This window comes from Octodon degus, unplaced genomic scaffold, assembly GCF_000260255.1.
Source record: "Octodon degus isolate 3935 unplaced genomic scaffold, OctDeg1.0 scaffold00039, whole genome shotgun sequence".
NCBI lineage: Eukaryota > Metazoa > Chordata > Mammalia > Rodentia > Octodontidae > Octodon > Octodon degus.
Window position 1 is genome coordinate 11533591 of NW_004524615.1, and position 27657 is coordinate 11561247.

Genomic DNA, 27657 nt, shown 5'->3' on the forward strand with positions numbered 1-27657 from the left:
AACCAGTCACGCAGATTATTCTTCTTCAGATATTTTTTGGTGAGATATTTCAAACACGTTTTGGAAAAAGACACCTCGGAAGTCATGGCAATCTTGTACTAGCTTCTTTCGATAGTGACCACCCCTCCACCGAGATTCCCGGCTTTGCCATTCACCCTGACTTTTTCGTAGAGAAACTGCTCAAAATTGGGAGCATCCATGATTCCATGTTCTACAGGCTGTGTGCAGTCAAGGGTGGAATTCAGGACCAGCTTCTTTTTTGACCCCCTTTGCCACAAGCTTTCTCACGGGCACCACAGCAGCTGAAGAGTCAGAAAGTTGCAATAAATGTTTGCAACCACTCCCCAAGGCACTTTCATAGCTGCTGGCCCTGTGTGCCCCGGGGAGTCCCATGTGTGTGTAGTGACCGCAGTCACTGCATGCGTGTTCACTCACCTGCATCTATAGAATAGCCCCTGTTGCGTACCCCATGTATCATGTGTCTGTCCTCCAAGACATGGTTAACCTATCAGACATTAGGAGTCCTAACGTCACAGCAGGTACTCTGATAGGTGTCATATTCTGGTGCTAGTTTAGTTAGTAAAGGTCTGCACATAAATTAGGCCAACACCTGTGACGGGAAGTCTGCTACTCACAGAAACATTTGGAGAGCAATTGTTGGAATAATCAGCCTGAAAGAAATCAACACAGGTTTTATATTGCTTCAAGGCGAGGAATGTCAGCCCCTTTTCATCTTGCTTGGCAACCACTTTGAAGCATTCTGCTTTCCAGGTCACCCACCTGAGCAGTCGTGGTCTGAAGGGAAAGAAAGAAGGATCAGGCCACTCAGAAGAATGGTTCCTGTACCCTCATCGGTCCCCCCATGCCTTGCAACACATGTTTTGCCTTTATGTCCTTCATGTTTTCAATCAAGTTTTATTTGTTGAGGATCACACCCTCTTGAGTTGCTGACGTTTCCCAATGAAACAACCACTGTAGAGGGCTGGGGAGATAGCTCGGTGGTCTAAGCACCTGCCTGGCAAGTGCAAGGATCCAGGTTTGATCCCCAGTACTGCATGCCATGCTGGCCCTGAGACCAAATGCGGTGGCACAATACCTGGAATCCCAGTGTTGGGGAGGCTGAGACAGGAAGATCACTATGTCCAAGCTATATAGTGAGACCCTGTGCCAAATAAATAAAAGACTTTTTTAAAAAAACCCACTGTGAGGACATCGGAAGCCTGAGTACCTGGAGCTGTAGGCTGCAGTATATGAAGTGACACAGCTGTCGCTGGGCATGTGTCACTGTTTGTGTCCAATGTACAACACAGCTATCATTGTGTTCGGACCAGCCCAGGTTTCCCTTGGAACCAATTAAATGAAGTCCTAAACCAAACCAAGTCTTCTTGCACCTAGAAAAGAGAACCAGGTTGGAAGTAAAGACCATGTTTTGCAGGTTACTGTACTAAGTGATATAGACTAGTTTCCTGTTTGATATGTCTTTAAGTTTTCAGAGTTCAACAACATTTTTCAAAGTTTAAGAACATTCAAGTGTTTTGACATAAATCTTTTTCCCCCCTTTTAAGGTTGCTGGTGTTGTCGGCCGCGCGGATCTCCTCTGCGCCCTGTTCTTTTCGTTGTCTTTCCTCGGCTACTGTAAAGCATTTCGAGAAAGTAAGCATTGTGTTTGCCTTCTTCATCTTCTACCTTGTTGTGTTTTTGTTATGTTGAGCAGTGTTTGAACAGATGGAAAAAATGATCTATTTATATAAGATTATCGCTTTGAGGGTCAGAGATATAAACTCTTTGGCTACATCTGCTTGCTGCTCCATTGCCTTGTCATAATGCAGAGTTTTAGATCAATAATGCAGTCTTAGATCAATAATACAAAATTTCAATGCCAGCATTCCTGTGGGCTCATCCTGTAGGGTTGTGAAGCTAAAAGCAGATGTAGGAGCAGAACTGATGAGCCACTTGGGGTAGATTCTTGCTACTTCTAGCAGAATTGTAGGGCTGTGCACTTCTGGGGCGGGCTGGACCTCTGCTGCTGGGTCCCTGAGACTGTTCTCCCTCCTGTTGCTCCTCCCCTTCCTTTGTGGGCCACACCTGGGCCTCAGGCAGTGTCTGCTCAGTTGTTTTCACAAGGGGGCAGCTCCACTCTCCCACAGTGGAGCAGGGGTCCCAGGCCCGCTGCTGTGCCGGTGCTCACCTCAAATGCACACCACCCTCTTATCATTGTCTTCTCTCTCTCAGATTAAAAGGTAGCTTAGCAGGAAGAACCATCCGTCCTCCCAGGGTGAGGTCTCCCCACCTACCATGACAGTGCAGCTCCCCAGGGATGTGCCCTGGCCTGTTAGCCAAATGTTGCTGGTGTCATTTGGCTTTTCTGTAAGACTAGGAATCAGGAATTGAAAATGGAGATGTGAGAAAGAGAGACCCTTAGTTACTACCTTCCTGGTATGTTTGTTACGAACAATTGCTATCTGTTCTAAATTGGGCCATTAAATCTGAATTTGGAGATACGCAGAATAAAAATGTACCTACTGTCATACTTTTCCCAAGGAACTTTTGAAATAAGACTGGTGGCTTTTCTCAAAAACAAATTTAAAGTTTTGTCAAGTATTATTTGGTAGCTTTTAACATATCCTCCATGAAATTAGCTAGTTGCTGTTCTAAAGGAATTTCAAAGGTATTAGAAGTGCTTTCTGAGGAAAATGCATTGTTTAGGAAGTGTGCTAGAACTTCTCCCTGCTTTTAAGATTGCTATGTGCTGGTTTCCCTCGAGATTGCATAAATCTTTCCCCTTTTACTTTGCAAGTTTGCTCCTGTGAAACAATTGGAGGAACTCAACGAAGCTGGGAATTCTGCTGAGTGAACTGCTGTTTTCATCAGCTTCCTTTGAGGCAGTATTCTCTCAGCATGTAGAAACCTAACAGCATTGGATGTTCTTTTCCTAGATTCTTGACTATTTTTCTGTATCCCAGTTCACTAATTTGAGCATTGATATTTGTATATGGGCTTCTTTTTAAGTCATTTGTATGTTATAAAATTATGTTCCAGAGTCATCCGTATAAGGATAATTTCAATAAAGCCTTTGGAATTAATAATGAAGATAAAGGTGCTTAAATGTGGAGTGGTTTTTCACTTAATTATTACTTTAATTCATGGGCAATTGGCAAAGTATATTTCAGCAATAACATATACTAACTGTAAGTAGCCATGTGACCCTCCTTTTTGGTTCAGTAACTTTTTTAGCATTTGTAACATGCTTAATTTAGTGTTGGAAAGAAATGGTTGAACCTTGAAGGTTAAATTTGTAAATGTTTTTGAAGAAGTTAACCTGGAAATGTTAAGTTTTGCAGATCCATGGCAGTAATAGATGTGGCTAATACAGAAAGTCTTTTAAGATGATAGATACAGAGCCAGACATGGTGACCATGTCTAGAACCCCAGCACTGTGGGAGGCTGAGGCAGGCAGGTCACAAGTTCAAGCCCAGCCTGGGCAATTTAGTGATTCAGTGAAACTGTTTTAAAAGTAAATTTATAAAGGGAAGCAGGAGATGTAGCTCAGTCGAAGGCCCTGAGTTCAATTGCTAGTACCACAAAAATAATCAAAAAGGTTGTGGATAGATGATCTTTTGGTAGAGATTAGTTTCATTGAGCAGTTAGAAGATGGGATGGCTGGGGAAGCTTGGAGGCACAGTGCCTGCCTGGCAAGCATGAGGTCCTGAGTTTGATTCCCTATAAAAAAAAAAGAAAAGAAAAGAAAAGAAAAAAAGGGATGGACAAGGGAACCTATGCAGAGGCCTTTCTGTCGCCCTGGCTACATTCCCTGAATGTGTTCTGAGAATGTAAACCTCCTTTGGAAAGAGAGAATCAATCCATGGAGCGGCTTCCAGTCTGGTCTCTGGTCCTTGTTGGTCCCTGACAGCTAACTTCAGTGTAGAGAGTACGAAGCTATAGAAAGTTGCTGTGCCAGCCCATGCGGGCTGCAGGGCCATCACCTGAAGGCAGTGATAGGCGCTGGATGCCTGCATCTTTTCTGTCCTCACTTGACCTACTTCCCCAGGCAGTCTGCGTTCCAGATCATCCATTTAGAGTGGCCCAATTAGAACACCCATTTCTCGGGCCACTCTCTAGGTCGCTGAGAAGGGGTTTTTACTGCATTTTGGGGATCCTGTCCATCTTTTCCATTATGCATTACAGACAGACTGATCAGATTCTGCTTCCAGATGCCTTCCAAGGTGCAGAGGCGCAGAGCAGCCTGAGTTCTTGAGAGAGGGCAGTGACCACACTGAGATTAGCTTTCTTCCATGGGAGAGTCTCCGGAGTCCTATCTGTGTCACTTGTGATCAGATGCCAAGCCCTGCTCACCCATACTTTTAGCCCTAGCAGGTGTCAGAACAGTCCCTCCCTCTGTCACCTCTTCCTTGCCACAGCTCCCAGCCCCTCACCCCTCCCATCTGATGACCCCCAAATGGGAGCTGATGACCCAGGCAACACATTTTCAGCCATTGTTCCATGTTTCTTGTGTTCTGTTCCTTTTCAACATGCTAAATGCATTTTCTGTTTGTAGATGGCAGCTCTTCTCTCTCACCTTTTAACCTCTTCTTAAATGTTTAGTTTGACATGTCTGGTGGGTGACTGGAAGTCTCTTTAAGAAAAGCACAACCGGTATAGTGGCACATTTCTGTAATCCTAGCACTCTGGGAGGCTGAGGCAGGAGGAGCCCAAGTTCAGTCTTAGCCTGGCCAGCCTAATGTGACGTTGTCTCTGAATTTTAAAATGTTTTAAAATGCTTGAGATGTAGCTTAGTGCAGAAGGCTGGCATTCCACCCCCACTACCTCCACCCACACCTTCACATGTACACACACACACACACACACACACACATGCACAGAAGGCATAGTGTCTACAAATTGAGAATACCTTTGCAGAAGAGAAGCAGTAAGAGCTGTATGTGCAAGAATTGCTGTTTCAGGCTTTCATAAAAACTACTCATGGCTTCCATCTTGTCCTAAAAGAGCCCAGAGGCTTATCAAGTTGGACCCTCCATCCCATCACCAATAAGTAATCAAATTTTCGGTGTGATTCTTGGGCCAGGCCCTGTGTGCAGTGTTGGGAATGCAAAACTGGGACAACAAAGTCTGTGCCCTTAAGCCTTACAGGTGTGCGTGCATGTGTGTGCATGTGTGGTGTTTGTGTGAAGTTACTTGGTATTAGTTTGGGGTGCTGGGTTCAAACCCAGACCTATACCTCTGCTGAGCCAGCACACGACCATTGAGCTACACAGCCAGCCCCTGTGCAGTAGATCTTGGTGAAAAGACAGCTTCCATCTCTAGGGACTTCCCTGTGGGTTCTGTGCTCCCTCCACCTTCCTTTCATGAGCTCAACAATGTCACCTCTTTCCAAGCATTTGCAGAATGGATCACTGTGGCCTTCATGCTTCTAATTTCTTTGACATTCTCTGTATTAAATTCCCCTTGATCCAGAAGAGCAGACTTATTAATACCAACAGGCCTTCAGGCATCTGTATTTTTATTTGGAGTTTGAGCTAGCTTAAGCACTCATCACCTTTCCTTGTCCCTTTGCTGGTCAGTGCCGATGTACAAAAGGCACGTGCTACACACGAGTAGCTCTGCCACGGCCACGGTAGCTTCTTGTTCTAGCTGCCCGGGTTTCTTCTGAAGAAGTTCAGAAGTCTTCTGTGGCTGAAGTTAAGCCCGGTACTTACTGGGATGCAAATAATAATGTTGTTTAGTGTTTAAAGTGCCTGTTGAAAGATCTGGTCTTTGAGCTTTGTAATATACGGGGTGGGGAGGAGGGGAAGTCCAGTATTTGTTACACATAAACTTGAAGCTCAAAAAAAGCTTTTGGTGAGTGTCGGCTCGTGAGTTTTCTCCGTAGGTGCCGTGTCCTTAATATAAAGCTCAGGATGCCTTTAACTGCCCCAGTGTAGGAGCCAGCAGTTCTTTGCTAACCTCTGTAATCCTGACATTTTCTAAAACGTGGAAAAAAACTCACTCGTAGAAGCTCTGCCTCCCTCTACTTTTTTCTGATACCTAAATGTAGTGTATCCAAATGAGATTTTTGCAACGTGGTCTTTTTTTAAAAAAGAGAGAAATGGGGCTGGTGAGATGGCTCAGTGGTCTAAAGCACCTACTTAGAACAAGCTTGGCAAAGCACGTGGACCGCGGTTCAATCCCCCAGCACCACATGCCAGCCAGCCCCGCTCTGGGGGGGTGAGCTGGCCACACACACACACACACACACACACACACACACATAAATAAACTTTTTTAAAAATAAATAAAAAAGAGAGAAATGCTATTACAAAGCTTTTTTCTTTAAGAAAAAAACCATTTATCTTTTTGATAGTACCCTGAGTATTATTTCTGAATACCTAAAACAAAAAGTGCTATTCTTATGAGGAGATGGTCAGCCAATATTTATATCCTTTTTAAAACCTGGTATTGCTGGGTGGGGACAGGTAATCTTTCCCAGTAAGCTTGTTTATTTTAGAATAATGGCAGTGTAGAATAATGGCCGAGCATGGTGGTATACGCATGTAATCGCAGCACTCAGGAGACTAAGGCAGGTGGATTGCCACGAGTTTGAGGCCATTCTGGGCTACATAAAGAGTTCAAAACCAGCCTGCACATACATGTTTTCACATACATAAGTCACATACACAGTGAGATGCTGACTCAAAAAAAAAAAAAGTGAAAACGAATACCTCAATGGGAAGTTAGAATAAAGAGAGATGTGGTAGGTCTCATTGATAGTTGGGAGAAGTCTGTTCCACTGAGGAATGGATGAGCTCCATACTTAGAACAACCATTTTAAGCTCTTAATTGTTATTGATAATGTCAAAGATGCGCTCTCCAGTCTCAGTGTGGTTTCTAAGCCTTCCTTGCCAAGTGGCTGTCCAGATAGTTCAGACACCAAAACAGAGTGGCTCGTATTCCTGCCATCTTATTCCCTCGCATTTTCATCCTAATTGAAGACATGTGTTTTTCTCTGACTTCACGTCATAAAGCTTAAGAAATAGGGCTATCATTGAGCTCCCATCATCTAGGACACCTGGCTTGGGGCCGTTGCTGACCAGATGCTCCCAGCAGTGTGTGTATGCGTCCTCTCTTCTCCATCTTCTCATCCCCCCCCGTCCCCCCATTGCTTGACTTTCCCCAAATGGCCCCCCATTGTGAGAATGAGTCCGGCTCCCGTTCTGCACAGTGAAGCAGACTTGGTTGGTTCCAAGTTTGGAACGTGAATCTGATGCTCATTGTGTGGCTCTGGCAGCTACAGAGTTGTGGCCACCTGTCGGGGTGGCGCAGTTCCCACACACACCAGGACGTGCCAGCTTCTCTCGGCAGCGATGCCAGGCCGAGGGTGGCAGAGAGGGCCAGCTTGCACAATGTGCTGCTTTTGCTGCAGGGAGAGCATCCCCCTGGAAGCAGTGCCAAGTCTGAGGCACATGCTTCATTAAATCGGTCACATCTGTTGGCACTTGTGGGTGTTAGCACAGACAAGTGTCTTTCTGCCAGTACAGTTTTTTTCCCTATGCTGCCCTCCCTGTATCAGCCTTGCTGCCTTTACCTACAGGGTTGAATTCTCTTGGATAATAGAGACATCCACAGACACAAGGAGCACACTGTCCAGGCAAAGGCTGGTGTGTCCTGGACCCTGAACTTTGGTGTTTGCAAGTGCTGTGTAATTGTCCAAGAAATGAAGGACAGGGCTGGGTGTAAGAATGCTCCCTACTGCCACCTCCCCTTCCAGGCAATTGGAACTTGAAATTCAGCAGTCTGGACAATCAGGCAGTGCACTCTGTAGCCATGACATTGTGAGGTGCTCATGTACGGTTGTGTACAAGACACTGGGGAACATTTTTCCAAACAGATATTGGTAAACACAGCTATACTGGAGAAACCGTCCACCTTTCAAGATGTATTTTAACTGTTTTGACAGTTACTTCTGATTTAAAATTAATCGCTTTTTCCTATGCTTTTGTAATGTTTGTTTGTTTTGCAGGGCTAGATTTAAACCTAGAGCGTTTGTACATATCCTCAGCCTCTTTTTAGGTTTTTACTTTGAAGCAGTAAGGCCCAAGCTGAGCTCTTGTCCTTGTCCTTCAGTCTCCTGGAGTGCCAAGGTCACATACATAAGCCACCAAACCTGCTTAATTTAAGAGAGAGGCAGAGAGAAAGAGAGGGGTGGGGAGAGAGGGCGGGAGGAGACAGACAGACAGTCTCCTACATGGTGGAGATTCTTCCAGTGAGAGGAGCTCAAAGACTGAATTGAAAGTGGAAGAACTTGAGTGACTTTTGAGCTGAATTTATTTACACAGAAATTATGTTAACTTTTTGGTACTAAATTACTTCTAGTTATATAAAAAATAATAGCATTATAAGACAATTTCTGATAGGTATGAAAATAAAAGAAGCTATTGATTTAACAGATAGTATCCGCTGTGAGTAAGGTACCCTACTGGTGTCTTAACCATCATATTGAAATGCTCAAACTTGGGAAAAAGAAAAGAAGAACTAGCAGTAGTTACTAAGTAAAAACAGCCTCAGAAACACAAAGTCAAAATTTATTTGTATTGTTGTATGTCATCACTTATTAGCATGATTCACCTTAATAGACCAAGACTCAAAATAAATTTTAATTCTGGGAATTACTTGGTTAAAACTATTGCCAGAACAGGTTATCACTAGAAGTCTGCTAAGCTGGGCTATCCCAGAACTCAGAACCAGTTCCCTGGTTTAATTTTTATAAGACCTTTTTTATTAACCCCAGTAATGGAAACATTTGGTCAGCCCTGCATAGCTTGGCCTTTGCTTATCATGACATGTATAGGATGGACATCTTTGACTTATATAACATTGTTTAAAAATCAGTGAAGATTTCCAGTTTGGGTTCTGGAAAGCTCAAAAGGTGTGTGTGCATGTTTTATTGTACAATGCAGATAGAATGTTGAGTGAATAATCTGGCAGAGGTTAGAAGAGGAAAAAGTTGGATTTATATAGACAAATTCCTTTTATATTTCCCACGTTTCCCACAGTAGAGTTGGAACGCAAACATAGCCGTGTGCAGATCCCTGTATCAGTGAGCTGGGGTTTTGCTCAGCTGGTCTGGAGGAGCTGCTGCAACAGAAATGTAACATAGCCATCCTTGTAAATTTTTCTAGTGACCACATCATGAAAAGAAATAGATGAGATGAATTCCAGTAATATATTTTACTTAGCCCAGTGTATGAAAAATTTCCAAAGTGTAATTGACACAAAAATATGAAATATTTCACATCATTTTCTTCATGTAAAGTCTTCCAAATGAAGTGTGTATGCAACACTTAAAACTCTCTCAGTTGGGATTAGATAGATGTCCAGTGTGCTGTGGCTATAATGACATTTGCCCTGGACAGCAGCAAAGCTGTAATGTGGTTCTCTGAATATGAAACTGTCACTGGTTGAATAACCAGCCCTTGAAATTTCACTTCTGGTTTGAAATTGCCACCATTGTGAGAGGTGATGTCTCTTGCCTGATGGTTACGGAGACTGAGTACCTGAAGACCCTTCCGCAGCGAGGAAATAGGGCCTTCGTCTCCCCTGTGTCTTCATGAGGGGAGGGGTCAGCCGAAGGGAGGGTTAAAGAATAGGATTCTTCGGAGTTGCAGTGTAGATTTAAGAGTGGAGGGAGTTTAAAGTTTGAGAAGTATGGGGACATTAATGGGTAAGAAGAGGGAAAAGACTGCCAATAAACCCCAAGGCTGTGTTTTCTGGGTATTATTTTCCTGTATTCATTTAAGTGTGAGTCAGTCATCCAAGGAGAAAGCCGTTTTAAATTCTAGACAAGAAGAGTGAAGCAGGAGCCATCAGTGATTTAGCTTGATGTTAACAGGGTGCCTTCAGGAGCAGTCCTCAGGGAGTCCCGGTGGTGGGGGGACCAGGACCGCGTCTCCCCACGTGGGCCATGGGAGGGAAGTCAATACACAGTCCCAGCCAAGTGAAATTCAGGCAAGTTCAATTTTTTTGGGCAGAACTGTAAAATGATCAGGGAACTTGCCTTTGAAATTAGGAACTGGGGTATTACATCGGGAATTTTTATGTTTCAGTGGAAAGAAGTATGAACACAGATCGTGAGATTTAAAAGGTGGAAACGTCAAATTCAGGCAATAGGCTGGGGTGAGGTGAGGGGCTGAGTAGGTGCTCTGGTTGCAGTCTGCATATGATTTGCTGATAGTAGGGAGCCCTGTAGTGATCTGAGTGGACTCTAGAAGGCGCATTTGGGAGGAGGAAGGCATTGAACAAGGTGGCCCCTCTCTCTGGCGTGTGGCAGGAAGCCTAGGCCTGCTAGTCTGCTTGTGAGTACTAGCAAATGGCCAGACAAAAGAAGTTCCCATAAACACTCGAATTGCTTAATGCAGTAGAAGAGTTTTTTAAAATTATTGTTGTGGTTATAAATGTGGCCTTTTGGTGTTACATGCATCTAATGTAATTTCTGCCAGTAAATCCATCCTTGGTTTGCTTGGTGGAACTAAACACACCAATGTAGCAGTTTGTGCGAGAGAGGACCTGACTTCTGGTCTCTGGGGCAGACTTGGGCTCAGCATGCGGATGAATTTTTTAAGGACCTCGGGCTAAATCACCAAGGCACCGTGTTCTGAATCATTCATCCCCCTCCACACTGAAGGTGCTCATGTCAAGGCCAGGTGGCCCCCTGCTGGAAGCAGCCTGCGAAAGGATTCTGCTTCAGTCACCCCTGCAGTCAGGGACGCTGCTGCTGATTTGCTCAGTGCAGCTTTTTCATTGCTCCTCCACGCCAGGCATGGTACCAGCAGCCTGGCTTTGTGTGTACTTACTACCATGAGGGTGATGCTGTCCATCTTGAGGAGTATCAGAATCACCCAGAAAGCTTGTTAAAAGGACCTGGTGTTCAATCCCTGGTACTGCATGCTGCACCGGCCCTGCCCCTGGGTGCACTGAGCCCGCCACCAAGTCCAGGTGTGGTGGATTACACATCTGTAATCCCCGTGCTGGGGAGGCTGAAAACAGGAGGATCACTACAAGTCCAAGCTGCGTAGTGAGACCCTGTACCAAACATATAAAATAAAAATAATTTAAAAAAGAAAAGGACCGAGTGATGAGCGTGATGGCACAGGCCTGTAATCCATGCAGTTGGGAGGCTGGGGCAGGAGGACTGCCGTGAGTTTGAGGCCAGCCTGAATTATTTCTAGCCAGATCTACCTGCAGGCCCTAGGACTGCAATGTGCCTGTAGCCCTAGTTTAAGGCAGGGGTGCCATTTGGTGATGATCTCCTCAAAGTCACTTGGTCTGTGATGTAACTGGGAAGGAAGTTGCTATTGGCATCTGATAGGTGGGAGCTAGGATTACCATGAAACATCCTGTGATGCACAGGGACAACCCTGGGACAAAGAGCCACTACTGCTGGCATCAGCAAACTCCCATGGAGGGGAGCCGCAGAAAGGCAAGCGCTTATGATAGGCCGCGAAGAATGCTGTGATTGACCTGAGGAGGCATTTGAGAGGCTGTTCCAGTCCTGACGTAGTCTCGGGCCAGTCAGGGGCAGCAGGACCCTGTGCTGTTCTGACTGCCATACAGCAGGTGGGTTCCGCAGGGAGACTGCCTGGGAGGCCGAGTGCAGTTTCACAGACTAAGTGATGTTTGACAGCTTCCTAAGATGGGTAGGATTTCGCCGGGGGCATTCTAGCCCAAGGGAATGCGCGGGGGGGCAGAACAAAGAGAACGTGCTGAGTCGGTCTGTGTGTCTGGAATAGAATATAAGCTCAGAGAAACTGGGTGGTCACCGTTGCAGGGCATGTAAGGAAAGCCCCTGTCAGAGGGGTGACCTTTAGCCAGAAGGGAGCAGCAGATGTGAGGCCATCAGGAATTAGGCCTGCTCCTGATTTGTTGGGTACAACTTCATCATCTTGACAGGAGTCCCAGCCCACGTGTGCAGGGTGTGAGGTCAGGAGCACCTCCTGCCCCTGCCAGGGTCTGTGGCTGCCAGTGGAACATGAAAGCCTCCTGACCTGGGGCTTCAGGGTTCACAAGACTTTCATATTCCTCCATCCGGGGTCTGTGTGCTAGGCACGTGCATGTGTGCGCACGCATGCACACACACACACACACACACACACACACACACACAGTGTTATCACTGGTTTTCTGAGTAGACACTTCCATAAGAAGCAAGATGCACCTTTTGCGCTGCACTGGCATGCTTGGTGACAGGATGGCTCGTGAGCCAGCCATTGACCGTTGCATCAAAGCCTTACTGGAAATTTTGTCTCCCTCCAAACTGAAGGCATTGTGCTGGTTGGTGCACAGTAAGCATTTATTGAATACTCCCTGTGGTCCTGGCACTAGATCATTCCCATTTTTAAAAAATCTTTAGTTTCAGTGCATATTTTAGTATTTATACGTTGCTAAGAACTTGTGAAAGGTTCTAAAGGTTATACAATCAAAAGGAAGGCTTTCTCCGTACCTCGTTTTTTCTTACAACATCAAAGAAGCTACTGTGATTACTTTCTAATATATTTTCCAGGGAGATGTTTTGCCTTCATATAATTCCTAACCCATATAGACAAGCACTCTGCCACCCTTTTTCCCTCTGGTTCCCGGGGACTAGAATTTGCCCCTCTGACTCTGACACTTGAGCTTCTTACTTTAATGCTGACCCTTCTGTCAATGCTGAGCTGCCATGTGGGTTGGCATTGCAGTGTGACCCAAAGCTTTACTGTCCCAGACGCTAGGTAGCTGCCAGCCCACCATCACTGTCACCCACCCTTTGGTAGAGATTGGAGCCCTCGCACACAGGGAGGACAGCAGATCCATCCCAAGCTGCCTGATGAGTCCAGACCCGGACAGCAGCAGCAGTGGGGAGTCTCAGAACTGCTCAAGCGTGCTGGCCCCTCCCTTGTGAGAGCAGTGGTGACTGTCAGGGCCTTCCTGCCATGCAGTGGGGTGCTGCAGTCCCTGGAAGAATGTTCAGCGCAACTCGCAGATTGAGGAGCTCGTGCCATGAGGATTGAGGTTGTTGAATCTTTGCAGTCATTCTTTTTCCCAGGGAACACACTCAGGAGCCTTGAGGTGGGACATGTGTCCCACTTAGAGTGCGTTCCTCAGCCTTCAGAAGTGCTAAAAAGCACACTATCCACAGAGAAGTGCTGGCTGGGGACCTAACTGGTTTCAAATTGTGCCTGTTTAAGGTGTGTGCTTGGAAGTTTGCTTCCTGTTGCGTGACGTGCTTCCCCTCTCCATTCCTGGCAGGTAACAAGGAGGGAGCACATTCTTCTACCTGCTGGGTGTTGCTGAGCATCGTCCTGGGCGCAGTGGCCATGCTGTGCAAAGAGCAAGGGATCACTGTGCTGGTAAGAGTCACACACAGCCTGTGCACCCTGAGCACAGCCCAGCTGTCCCCTCTATCCAGGCACTGTGGGCCAGCCCTGCCTGTACTCCTGCATCCCCTGCTGGGACTGGGTCAGTGAACCTTCTGGACCAGTGGCCTGTGCTGTCACAGTTCAGATGAGGAACTGACTGTCACTGTGGGCCATCCTTCGCCCTTGGCGGAGGGATGAGAAGGCTTTGGAGAACTGAGAACAGGATGAACTAGAGAACAGGATGTGTGCATGTCCCTGTGAGTTCTGTCTTCTCGGTGTCATCCGGGAGACACAGCACACCGGCGTGTATTTCACAGTCTTCTGGCACTGTGATCAGGCCCATGTCGTGTGGCGTTGGGCCCCACTTCAGCTGGTGCTCAGCCACTTAGTGAAGTCGAGTAGATTAGGTTCCTGAACCTTCCTGTGTGCGAAGGTCCCTGCTAGCCACGGTGAGGAGCACTTCCATCTCCATCCCTGCTCCGATCTCTCTTGTTGTCTGTCACCCAGCTCCCCTAGCAGCCAAAGTGACCTTGTCAAAACTAAGTGATGCTTGAAGCGCACTTTTCTTCTGAAACCCTCTCAGGGCTTCCTCTCACCCCACGGCACACTGGGCCTTCTCCTTTCCTGCTTGGCCAGGCTGGTTCCCTGCCTGGCCCTGTCCTCATGCTTCCCATCTCAGGTTCAAGGTCAGCATCTCCACAGAGGCCTCCCTGTCCCTACCCTCTCATCATCCACCTCCTTGTTGTAGTGCCACGTTTGCTCTGCTCCCACAGCAGCACCACCCTTAGAGCGACTGGTATGTGCTTTGGTGACCCTGGTGATCGGCTTGCTCTGTAGGAATCCCCTTCATTTGTTCTTCTGTCTTTTGCGTCTTCTATCATACTTCAGTTTCATGAGGGCAGGCACGGTGTCTTTTGGGAACTCTGAAGAATAAATGTATTCACTAAGTAAATTCTAAGTGAATCTTCATTGAGTGGGAGATTTAGTCCGTGAAATAACATGTATTTATTGACCACCTCACATAGACACCTGTGTATTTAAAGAACAGTTGAGCATATCCCATAATGCTCAGCTTCTATGTCCCTCCATGCTTTGCTTTCATGACCCATCATGCTCAGCTTCAATGGACAGCACCAAAGAGGGTCAGGAGCAGGCCTTGTGGGTTTTGATTTTTTTAATTTTTTTAAAAAAATTATTCATTCATTCATTTGGTGCAGGGTCTTGCTACACAGCTCAGACTCATACTGATCCTCCTGTCTCAGCCTCCCCAGGGCTGGGATTACAGGCATGCACCACCATGCCCGGTTTTAGTGGCCATCATGATGTGCCCAGAGTTCCAGGGCCAGCACAGCATACAGTTCAGGGGATTGAACCTGGGTCCTTGTGCTTGCCAGGCAGGCGCTTAGACCACCAAGCTATCTCCCCGGCCCAGGAGCAGGCTTTGAAAGCACACATGCTCCTGAATGTGCTCCTAGGCCTGGTCTCAACAGAGTCTGGGTTTTGAAACTTCAGGAAGGGAGAAACATTGAGATCTTTTTTTTTTTTTTTTCTTCTGTTTTAGCAGTTCATGATTAGAGGAAACTTTAGAAATGAAGGTTGTGAGCAGAAGAAAAGAAATGGACACAAAGAATTGGGATTTGAGTGACCTTAGAGGAATAGCTTGGGAGAAATAGGGCTGTCAAAGTATCTGGGGCTTGACACAAGTCAAGAGAAGGATTAGCAGTTTTGTCGGGCTTTATCTGTAAGATTAAGGTTAGCTAGCCAAGAAACAGCCATGGAAGAATTACTAGGGAGAGGTACTCAGATCTCCTGAGTTACTTTCTTCTTGAGTTTGCTCTGTACCAGACTGTCTTACCTTTGGCATTGTGACATTTTTGACCAAATAATTCATTCTTATGCAGTCCATCCTAGGTGTTACAGGGCATTTAGCAGCATCCCTGGCCTCTGCCCCCGCATGCCCATTGGGCTCCCTGAGTTACGACAACATAAATGCCTCCAGACCTTGCTTGTTCCCTGGGGGCACACACATCCTCTTGAGGCCCACTGCTCCAAAACCTTGCTCTACAGTGAAGGATGATTTGAGGACCAGAAGTGTCACAGCAACCAGGACTTGTTAAGGATTCAAGATCTCAGTCCTTCCCCCTGTTTGGCTGAGTCAAACTCCTCGTTTGACCAGGCCCTCAGGCAACTCCTGTGTACATTCATGTTTTAGGTCCACTAAAGATTAAGTTCAGTTTGCATAAATAAAACATGGACATTTTGATGCTGCCAGTAAGTGGGATGGAGGAAGGAATACTAGTTTTGTATTTGACCCTGTGTTGTGACCACATGACTCTGTTACCTCTTGGTGACTGTCCCTCAGCGCTCAGGCAGAAAAGCAATGTGAGAAGACAGTGACAGCCAAACAGGGAGCTCCTGCCTTCTAGCAGTGGCTTTACAGCCAGGCAGAGATGGCCTTCTGTGACCCACTACAATCATGTGTCACATATGTGAATAAAATCAGGATTCTCTGAAATGTTTAACCCAGCACTGGCCCGTGTATTGGATAATTAGTGGAGACAAGGTTTATGGGACAGGGTTAAGTAGCGATGTCATGTTTGCTCTGAAAACCACAAATTACCACTGACTTTCTGAGGATTTAGGATCTTCTTTCTCACAAAGCCACATGTTAAAAAGACCCAGTCATGTGGGGACAGCTTTAACCACACACATCAGTATATTCAGATTGCCTTGTCTAGATTGGGAAGGAAGTTTGACTGGGTGCCGTTGCATATGTAGGGCATCCGCCACAGGGTGTGGACACCACGGCTCCTCTCTTCCTTAGCCTGTAATGGTAGATTTAATGGATGCCAGAGAAGCCCTTACCTGCTAGGAAGAAAAATGGTGCTGGCAGAAGCTGTGAGCAGAGGCAGGACCTCATTGCCACACTGCTGGTGGCTTCTCAGAGTTGATTTGCTACTCACCTAATAGTTGTGGGCAGCTCTTCAAGTGGACAGAGGTGGCTGTCTCCACACAGCAAACACAGCCAATGGAGGCCATGCCAGCCTCAGTGTATGGTTTCCAAAATTGCCTTGGCTTCTCCATCCCAGCAACCTGGAAAGGGGAACTGGGAGCAGGAGAGCCACAAGCTTTTATCCAAACCTCCAGTCATGCATGTTGCTTCTCCTCAAGCTCTGCAGGCTAAGCTCAGCCAGAAGGGCTTGTTGGGGGAAGGGGCTTGGGAGGGAGAGCCTAGCTGTGTACCCAGGAAAGGGGCTTCCTGGGCCAAGGAGTCCAGGCTGCAGAGGTCTCCAGAGCCCCTTGAGGGCTCAGCACGAGCTCACTCATGGCTAGGCAGGCGAATTGAGGCTGCCTTTATCTTTTTAGGTGCAATTGCCACACAGGTATGTACCCACCTGTTACATGAACCGAAAGACTGTTCCATAGTTGTGAAAGGAAAAAATAAAATAAGTAGGCTCTCTGGGGAGCTTTGCATAGGAGACCTCAATGTTTTGCTATTCTGAATCATACTTTTAAATGCAGAATGTGAAATCATTACTAACAGGGAGTTACCAAATGGGATGTGATTTATTGCCGTGAGCTAGTTTCATACAGACATAGGGTGTTCTTTTTTAAACACTGAAGTAATCTTCCATGATTGTCTAACTCTTTGCAATCCCTGTCTAGATTCAGTTATAGAATTGTAACCTCTGCCTCATGACAGCCAGGCTGTCCTACCCCTGACTGTGTGGCTTTGCTTCCTTAGGGTTTGAATGCGCTATTTGACATCTTGGTGATAGGCAAATTCAATGTTCTGGAACTCATCCAGAAGGTACTACGTAAGGACAAGTCATTAGAGGTGAGTATATACTTTTGTCTCTGGTCCAAACATGGAAAATGTCAGGCGCTTGCTGATTTCAAATGCCATTTTCCAAGTAGTTCTTGTGATTTCAAATTTTAATGTAGCCAGCCCTCTAATGCACAATGTCAGAGCCATTCAGGCAGAATTGTTCACATCAGTACCTGGCTTAGTCACATTTTGACTTGAAAATCGGCAACAGCAGGGCTTCGCTGTGTCTTTCAGCATTTGGGTGCGCTCAGGAGCGGGGGCCTCCTCTTCCGCATGAGCCTCCTCACCTCAGGCGGGGCCGGCATGCTCTATATGCGCTGGAGAATCATGGGAACCGGCCCACCAGCCTTCACTGAGGTGGACAACCCGGCCTCCTTTGCCGACAACGTGTTGGTCAGGGTAAGTCTGAGCCCACGCCCCTTTGGCTTAAAGTATTGACAGGGTGTGAGTGAGCACTAAACACTCATCTCTTAGCATCTGTGGGGAGCCGGTTTCAGGACCACCATGGATGCCCAAACCACAGATCCAAGTCCCTGTGTCAGATGACGGTATGTTGCACACCACGTATAGACCTGAGGTCACCCCTAGTTTTTATGGGCTGCCTGGCAGAATCCCTACATAGCACCTTATTCATGATCCTTCGTGGAAGGACCCAGTGCACACCAAATTCAAGTTTTGCTTTTTGGAACTTTCTGGAATTTTTCCCTCAAATATCTTTACTCCATGCTTGGTTGAATCTGCAGATGTGGAAATTAAGAATACACAGATGTGTATGTGTTTCCTTTGTAATGGAAAGGAAGGAAAGCCATTCCTTCTGATTTCAGGTTCATTGCCAGTCTCGTTGAAAGGCCCCTGACCCCTGAGGTGGCTAGGTTGTGACAAGTTGATCACTAATAGCTTTAAAAGCCTCACTGTGTCAAAGCTCATTTTTTTTAGGTTTTGGTCCATTTTTGCAAAAGCACACGTTCACTCAGCTGTACAGGAATCAAAAGAACAGCCTCAGGAGCTGAGCCTCAGAAGCTCTGTGTCGTTAGGCATGCAGGTGACCTCAGAGCTTCAGACTTCCCCGGTCATGGGCCACGAGCACGGATAAGTAAATGCATCATGCTTGGCCAGAAATGGGACAGGTACACTCCCTGGCCTGGTGGCATGGCTGTACTTTTAATGTATTAAAATCTGAGTTTATTTAAAAATTATAGACAGTTCCATACTCTTTAACTATAGGCTGGCAATATTTTATTTCTGCCCTCCTTGAACAGAGCCTTCAAAAGTGATGTTCAGAGATATATTTATTTATCTATTTTCAAGTTCAGTATCAAGTAAATGTTTGTTTTCCTTTTGACTGACAGGCCATAAACTATAATTACTACTATTCATTGAATGCCTGGCTGCTGCTGTGTCCCTGGTGGCTGTGTTTTGATTGGTCAATGGGCTGCATCCCCCTCATTAAATCGGCTGGTGACTGGAGGGTAATTGCCCTGGCAGCACTGTGGCTCTGTCTAATTGGCCTAATATGCCAAGCCCTATGCTCCAAGAACAGCCACAAGAGAAGGTAAGAGGCAGCCCTGAATTTTAACTTCTATCCCAGAAGCATTCAGCTAAACGCAGCACTGATCTTTTTAACAACCTTGTGGATGTGATGATCAGAACATTGTTTCAGACACATCTCAAAGATGCTTGGAGAATGAACTCCATGCACTTGGGAGTCTGAGTCAGCCTTCAACTAATGGGAGGGAAAGTTGGGAGAGGGGCGCCAGTCACTGTTCCATCTTTCCTGCCCTTCGCCAAGTGCTCTTGGAGATCTTTTTCACTATAGATGGTAGAGAGTAATTTCTGGTCAGAACAGAGAGTATAGTTGGTGTGTGTTATATCCACTATGTTACATTTCTTTTTAAAAACAATCCAAAAACCTGTGAAAGCTATGGTGCTTCCAACCCACTGTCCCAAAGAAACTATTTTTTTCTTGACTGAAAAAAAAAACAGAAAGGTTCTTGAGATAATAGTTTGGAAAAACAATTGTGCTGCATAAAAATGAAATCTGTTTAAGGTAATTTACCTTTAGTGTAAGCATTCACGGAATTAGATTAGTGATTTCTCAAAGTAAGTTTTAAGTTCACTTGCATCTTAAATTCTAAAGCTTTTCAATTCTAAAGATCAAAAAGCTTCTGTCACAGTCAGTTTACCTACATGAGAAGTGGGATTAAAAAAAAAACACCATAGATACAGAGTCCAGAAAGGAGCTACCAAAATGATGTGGCCTCTTCGCCTGTCACCTGATAGGGACATCAGGAATGAGCAAGAGATGCATCATGCCCAGCTCTTCTTTGTGCTTGACGGAGCAAGCATCAAAAAATGACATGAGTTTATATTTCAGATGTTATGTGTAAGCCACCTCAGTAGTAGTAGTCCTAAGTTTGGGAGAAAATGTTCCTGTGGAATCTACATTGAACTAACTGGAACCAGTTCAGTACCTAATGGTTTGAGCCATGGAAAGGAGTAGGTGAATTCTAAAGTACTGTAAGTGTAGTCGTTCTGATATCCATATGAATTATGATTTATGAGTTAATCCTTATGCTTGATGTTGAAGTGCCTTAGTATTATTTTACAGCTTATCCTGCGCCACTAGCCAAACTCTCCCAGTGATTTCTTTCCCCTTGACAGTGGTTCCTTTCTCAACTGATGGCATGAAAAGAAAGGTCTTTGTCATCAGTTGAATACTGAGTAGGACATGCTTCTTGAAAAGTCTGGAAACAGACTTTTGGGTTGGGTCAAGTGGGTCAAGTGCTGTTTGCCTTCCAGAATCCTTACTCTGGGCCTGGGATTCCTCGTGATCCCCTTTCTCCCTGCGAGTAACCTGTTCTTCCGAGTGGGCTTCGTGGTGGCAGAACGCGTTCTCTACCTCCCCAGTGCGGGCTACTGTGTGCTGCTGACCTTCGGCTTTGGAGCCCTAAGCAAGCACACTACGAAAAAGGTATCAACCCGCATGTGCCGCGCGCACCAGCTCCGCCGCACGCGGGTCACTGATGGCATTTGCTGTGTTTTTCTCTTCTTAAGAAACTCATCTCTGCCTTCGTCCTGGGGATCTTACTCATCAATGCGCTGAGGTGTGTAATTCGCAGCGGCGAGTGGCGGAACGAAGACCAGCTTTTCAGAAGTGCCCTGTCTGTGTGTCCCCTCAATGCTAAGGTACCTTTGGCTGCCGGGTTTCTTTCACAAAGACACTGCCAGGAAATGTTGGAGGTCTTCCAGCGGGGGAGGAGGAATGACTGGTAGTGGACAGCGCTCAGTATAAGGCCATGACTAGATGCTCAGGTTTTCTTTTGTCGATGTTGTTGGTTTTAATGATTTTTGTAAGAGTTGTTAGAATTTAATGATGAAAACCTGACCATGTCAGTAAGATCACCGAAAGTGGCGCTCATCGTGCCTTTGCTGTAAAACCATGCAGGAGGCAGGCTGGCCCTAGCTGCGTGGCACGGGCTCTTCAAGCTGGCATGAGCCTCCTAGGGCTGTGATGTGAAGGAGTTACTCCTACACTGGCAAGCATTTGATCACAGAAGCAGAAGTTACGCTGCATGCTGCGCAGTAGTGTACGTTGCTGTCACCCTCGAGTCCACTGCTGGGGACTCATTTCGTCAGACTAGATAAAGCATGCAGACATCAAAGATGGCAGTGTTTTTTGTTAAAGATATCTGGGAAGGATTGATTCACATGTATGTTTTGTTTATTTGTGTTTGAGACGAATTCTTGCTGTGTTACACAAGCTTGCCTCAAGCAGTCCTCCCGCCTCAGCCTCCTGAGAAGCAGCGATTATGGGCTTATGCGAAGCACCCGCTTGCTTGTATTGTTGCTGAATCCAAACTTTTCACTTAACAAAGTTATGTCTCTGGGCAGGACAAAGGTTTTTGGACTTCTAGTGGCCTTTTTTCTAAGAAGGGGAGAATACCTGTCCGTTAAGTTGATTGTTAGGGCTGAAAGAACTGAGACACCTTAATGTGTCTGACACATAGTAGGTGCTCAAGCAGTGTCAGCTTTCACAGGTTCATTTTAGTTTGGTTTCATGTGAGGTGGCAGGAAGGGAATTGTGTGCTTAACCTGGGGGTCAAGGCCTTAGGTTAAAGACTTTTCCTGTTAATGTAGGTTATCATCATTAGATCATTGTTAGGTCATCTTTCTTTTTTAAAATTAATTAATTATTTGGTACAGGGTCTCGTTACGCAGCTTGAACTCATAGTGATCCTCCTGTCTCAGCCTCCCCAGTGCTGGGATTACAGGCGTACACCACCACATCCAGTTTCAGTAGCTGGCATGGCCTGCCTGGGGTTCTGGGGCCAGCACAGCATGTGGTACCAGGGATGGAACTTGGGTCCTTGTGCTTGCCAGGCAGGTGCCTAGACCACCAAGCTATCTCCTCGGTCTCTTCTTAACTTAAGGTGTACAAAAAAGGACCTCATCTTGAAAACCGAGGAGTTGGGTTTTGTGTAGGTTTGGTGCTTTGTGGGTTTTTTTCTCTCTACTATAACTTGAAGGGTCATAAAACCACCTTCCTTTTTGGAGAAGAGCAAAATTGAATTTAGGGTAAGATCTCATTTAGGAATATACATCGCTCTTTCCCCATCACGCAGGACACACTTCTGCTTCCCACTTGACCATCCTTGACTGTTAAGTGAGCAGGTGACTCCTACCTCTAGTTTAGGCCCAGATTTATGAGCCAACACACATCTTTGTTGAAGGATTTCAGTATCAAAGTAGGTAGTGCCAGGGCCTGGCCCACACTGAAGTTTTCCCCGTGCCTTGTATGCGGTCAGTGTTTAGTATTAGTTACTAAATTGAACCAAGTGGACACTGAGTCCCCTGAGCCTTCTGGGGCAGAGAGTCCAAGAGTCTTCATTTATTTGCAGTCTTTAGTTTGTAAGGATTAAACTTACATTGTACTTAATATCAACTCTGATACAATTCTAGTTCTTTTAACAATGAAAAGAATCATACCCTACCATGAGCCATTTCCTTAAGGAGCAACCCAGGATGCTTAGAGGATTTGTATGTGGTAAAAACATTTTAAGTTTAATGTCTAATGTTGGCAGAATATTTGAAACAAACTGGCTTAGCCCTGGTATTCATAGTGCCTTTCCTTAGGGCTGCTTTTACCTGTTTACATTTGTGCGTCACTCAGCTGTTATGTTTGTTTTTATCCGACTTCTTTGCTGGTTCATTGCCTTGGCACCTAAAGCACTAAGGCTGGAGGGAAAGTTGAATAAACAGACTTTCTGTCTTTCATACACCCTGAGAACAAAAACCATTCACTCTCTACACACAATTTCAAGTAACCTGGTTGTCAGGATTGTGCTGTACTGTACTTTGCTTTGTTTTGTTTTACAATCCTGGCAGCTGTGTCTTCTTTATAGAATTGCCTCCGTATAAATCATAGGGAGAGCTGTTCACCAGGTCTTAATTACAGCCTTCTTGGGCTCTGTCAGACTCTTCGCTCAATCCTTGACAGTGACAGCCATCTGAATCAGAGCCCACAATCCCCTTCCTTGGCCTTCCTGGATTCTGCAGTTTAACGGAATACTGTCTATACTGCAGAGGACAGCTGGACTCTGAGCTTTTAACAGGGAGCAGATTTTACCTGGAGCGAAGGGAAGCAGTGGCAGCCTGCTGCTAGTGATACGTTATCATTGTTAGTCACACTGGGTACTCGGAACCAGATGGGTGTACAGCATCCTCTCCTGAGAGGACCACTCGTCTTTATAGTATTCAGTCCCAGGAGGAACTTTGCATTTTTAATAAGTGCCTTCAGCCGGCATCTTCAGGGCTCTCTGTAATTTTTTCTGAGCCCATGTCTGAAGGAGAAAATGCCTCCTTTTGCTATATGTTTATCAATAAAACTTTGAAAAGAAAAAAAAAAAGAACAAGAAAATGCCTCCTTTAGCTTCTTCATTCTAACATGATACATTGGTCAGCTATCCTGTTGCCAGGACACAAAAACCCCAAACCCACACCAAAAGGGAGAAACTAATTGGCTCACAGTTTCAGAGAGTTCAGTTCATGGTCCAGTGGCTGCAGGGCAGAAGTGTCCTGGTGGTGAAGAGCCTGGCAGAGCAGAGCTGCTCACCCCATGCAGCCAGGAAGCAGAGCGCAAGGGAGGAAGGCCAGAGAGGAAGGGACCACCACAGGCCAGGTATGCCCCTGAGGGCACAGGCAGCAGCCGCCTGGACACACCCACGGAGTGCTGCTCTGAGCCCGGGCATCTCCTGAGCCAACCAAGCTGAAAGTGAATTAACTCACAGGTGGCTTGAGACTGAATGACTGACTGACTTTCTCTTTTTCTCTGTCTCTTTCTTTCTTTCTTTCTTTCTTTCTTTCTTTCTTTCTATCTTTTTTTTTTTTTGGTGGAACTGGGGATTGAACTCAGGCCTTTGTGCTTGCCAAGGAAGCACTTATTCCACTGAGCCATGTCCCCGGCCCCCTTCTATCTTTCTTTATCTCTTTGTTTGTTTTGTCTTTTTGAGACAGGGTTTCACTATGCAGCTTAGGCTGTCTTTGAGCTCACTTTGTAGCCCAGGCTGGCTTTGAACTCACAGTGATCCTTGTGCCTCAGCCTCCCAAATGCTGGGTTTACAGGTATATGCCAACACACCCAGCTGAGAATTTCTAGTAGGTTTGCAGCTGTGAGTCCTGGTCTAGCCTGTTTTACCTTCTAATCATTAGAAATTCTTTCTTTTCCTTCTCCATTCCCCTCTCTGTCTCTCTCTGTCTCTCTGCCTCTCCCTTCCTCCCTCCCTCCTTCTCTCCCTCACTCCATCTCTTCTCCTCTTCTCTATATATAATTAACCATTTTAATTTCTCAAAAACAAAATATAGGCATGATGGTGGACACCTGTCATCCCAGCACTTGAGAGGCTGAGGCAGGAGGATTGCTGTGATTTCAAGGCTAGCCCAAGCTACATAGTGAGTTTGAGGCCAGCCTGAGCTAAGTGGTGACTACAAAGCCAGCCTGAACTACACAGTGAAACCCTGTCTCAGGAAAAAAAAAAGATTAAAAATAGGATTATTAATGATCCAGTCTTTCAGTTTATGGCTTAAAAGAATTTAAAGCAGAGAATCAGATATTTGTACATATGTGTTTATGGTAACACTAGTCACTGTAGCCAAAGTAGAGACCAGCCAGGTACCCATTGGCAGATAAATGAACAAATACATAGATACACAGTGGAATATTATACACTCTTTAAAAGGACGGAAATTCTGATACATACAATGACATAGCTAAAATTTGAACATTCAACTGAATGAAATAAGACAAATATTATGTGATTTTTATGGGAGTTAGTCCAAGTCATAGAGACCAAGCAGGATTATGGCCATGGGGAAGGAGAGAATAGGAGCTATTGTTTAGTTGGAACAGAGTTTCCATTTTACAAGATGAAAGGAGTTCTTGAGACGGACGGCAGGGATGGCTGCAGCCGTGCGAATGCCCCCCTCCCGGACTAGACAGCCTAAAAATAGCTGAGATGGCATATTGTCCTATGAATTTTACCACAATTAAAAAACAAAATTATCTCCTCAAAACAATCCTTGTTAAATAATTTTAAAAACCAGCCATTTCAGCTGGGTGCAGTGGCACTCAGCTCTAATCTGCGGGAAGCTGAGAGAGAAAGACGGCAAGTGTGGCCCAGCCGCGACAGGTTAGAGAGAGCTTGGCTCGCCTATGGCTCTGTGCTGCCCTCGTTGTCCTTAGGGCAGTGACCAACAGCCCACTGTTGTCTGGGCTTCTTTTGCCCACAGGCCCCTTCAGGTCCCAGCCAGGAAACCCCTGGTGAGGACACTATCCCATGATGCACCTGCCTCCAAGCCCTTGCTCTGACACCTTTATTAATGTGGTGGTCTGATCATAGCTTGCGCATTCAGGGAGCAGGTTTGCTGGGCTTCTGCTCCCTCTCTGGTGTCCCCATGAAGGAGGGAGCAGGGTTTTATTAGGTGTTGGCTTAGTTCAGGCTGCTCTGACAGAACAACATAGCCTGGAAAGCATAAACAGCAAGTATTACTTCTCTGGGTTTGAGGGCTGGGTTTCCCAAGGTGAAGACCCCAGCAGAGGCATGTTTGGGAGAAAGAGGCCATCCCACTCTGTCCCCGTGTGGTCGAGGGCTCTTGGATTCCATCCCTAAGGGCTTCGCCTTGTAACCCAGTGACCTCTCACTGCTGTCATGTTAGGAGATGGGGTCTCAGCATATGAACTGGGGGGAGCTTCCTCAAACATCTCTCCCCTAATAGGTACAAAGCTAAGTGCTTGTAATGCCACCAAAAAAAGATGGCATACTAGAAAGGGCTGTGCTTGGACAGAGAGGGACAACCATTTTATTCCTCTCCTGTCTACATGTACTTGATTGTCTCAACTCCAGTGGGGTATATGGGACAGGACAGGAACTTGAGGGTGAGTCATAAAAGCAGCTAGTTTTGTGGTCTTCCAGTCCTCTGCTGAGTTCCTTAGTTATTTTTTTTTCTGTGGCACAAAATCATTCAGTGATTTATCTACCTATTTCCCCTATTTTTCTAGTCTTTTCTTTAAGGGTAGGGAATTAAGATACAAGGTCCCCTGTAGCAAAAGTTATAGTGGATAATTCCTTGTAATCCCTTCCCCTTCTACCTTCAGCTGGATACGTGTCCAAGCCCCGAGCAAAGACGTCTGTGTGCTGATGACCAAATTATTGTCTGCATTTTCAGGTTCACTACAACATTGGCAAAAACCTGGCTGATAAAGGCAACCAGACAGCGGCCATCCGGTATTACAGGGAAGCAGTAAGGTACTGTGAAGAATCTCACAGAAGCAATATGTAGATGCAGTTTTCGCTCTCTGGAATTACAAACCTGTACCCTCCGTGATTCCAACTTTGAGATATTCTGAGAATTTAGAGAAAGTTACTAAATCCTAGCAGTCAGCTTGTTTTGTCTCTCAACTTCCAGACTAAATCCCAAGTATGTGCATGCCATGAATAATCTTGGAAATATCTTGAAAGAAAGGAATGAGCTACAGGAGGCAGAAGAGCTGCTGTCTTTGGCTGTCCAAATACAGTAAGTGTCGTTTCTGTGGTTATGCCAGGGACAGAGAGACTGAGCCCTACCTGCCTGTCGTTCTTCTAATAAGCCTTTCTTTGTCTTGCGCACCTGCTTTACAAAACGCCCTTCCAGGCCCGACTTCGCTGCTGCGTGGATGAACCTGGGCATAGTGCAGAACAGCCTGAAAAGGTTCGAAGCAGCAGAGCAGAGCTACCGGACGGCCATCAAGCACCGAAGGAAGTACCCAGACTGTTACTACAATCTTGGGCGGCTGGTAAGGTCAGGAGCCCTGAGTCCACGAGAGGAAAGACGAGGTGTCCCTGCAGGAAGCTGAGGCGACGGTAATACCTGCCCAGCACTACCCACTTTCTAAAGGGATTTCTCATACATGATTTCAATTAGCCAAGTTCGAGAGTTCACCAAGGCAATCAACTAATAACTCCAGTAAATTAAAACTTTTTAAATCCATTCTGCCCTGAAAATCTTCCTGATAATCTTCCTCTCTCTGATTTTTAAATATGAATAAAATAGAAACTCAGATTTCAAAGCAAACCTGGAGAGTGATTTCTGGGTTTCCTTGTCCACCTTCCTATAGGGACCAGATCTCTCATCTACAGGGGGAACGTCCCCAAAAAAGAGAGTTCCAGAAGTCGAGGCATTCATTTGAAAGGGCTCTGATATTATTTGATGGAAATAGAAAATAGTATGTCCCATAATAGCTTTATATTTTTTGTTGTTAACAGAATATTTAAAAAGATCTGCTTGTTCTTCATTTTCTTGACAGAGGAAAAGAAAATGAAACACGAATAATAAAATTCTTTAAACAGGAAGGATTGTATTCTCCCCTGGATCAACTCTTTAATTTGGATTCAAGAAACCAAATATATGTTCCTAATATATTTAAATTTATTTCACGAAATTACTGTGGGAAAAAGAATTTGGTTCCTCTAAACCAAACGGGAAAATATTGTGCATAGCAGTGTGACTTTTAAAAAAAATTATATGCGATTTTCCAGATTTTACTAAGCTTAGCCTCTTAAGTAGGATAACATTCTTCTGTTCTAAGGGGAAAAAATGCCTGTTTATCCTCATTTTAACCTCCAGAGATTTCTGTTTCATGTGGTCTTTGTGAATGAAAACTGATAGTTTCCATCGCTGAGTGTATGTCCAGATATCCCGCCCCTCGGAGATTTAGGGAATCAAAAGCTCCACACAGAATCTGTATTTTAAAAATAAAGGTCTGGGGCGTTGGTGAGATGGCTCAGTGGTCTAAAGCACCTACTTGCAACAAGCTTAGCAAACACAGGGACCGCGGTTCAATCCCCCAGCACCACATGCCAGCCAGCCCTGCCCCCTGGTGGGCTGAGCTGGCCACACACACACACACAC

General features: G+C 45.6%; 1 protein-coding gene across 3 annotated transcripts in view; it reads left to right on the forward strand.

Moving 5' to 3' along the window:
- Nucleotides 1–27657, forward strand: part of Tmtc4 (transmembrane and tetratricopeptide repeat containing 4) — a 54675-nt gene that overhangs the window by 14315 nt on the left and 12703 nt on the right. For all 3 annotated transcript variants that reach the window (XM_004631182.3, XM_023715228.1, XM_023715229.1), the window contains 10 exons: nt 1566–1653; nt 13276–13376; nt 17131–17223; nt 17449–17613; nt 18564–18766; nt 20014–20185; nt 20269–20400; nt 25936–26015; nt 26176–26283; nt 26401–26542. In XM_004631182.3, coding sequence (XP_004631239.1) covers nt 1566–1653; nt 13276–13376; nt 17131–17223; nt 17449–17613; nt 18564–18766; nt 20014–20185; nt 20269–20400; nt 25936–26015; nt 26176–26283; nt 26401–26542 — 1284 coding nt within the window. The remainder of the gene's footprint in view (nt 1–1565; nt 1654–13275; nt 13377–17130; nt 17224–17448; nt 17614–18563; nt 18767–20013; nt 20186–20268; nt 20401–25935; nt 26016–26175; nt 26284–26400; nt 26543–27657) is intronic.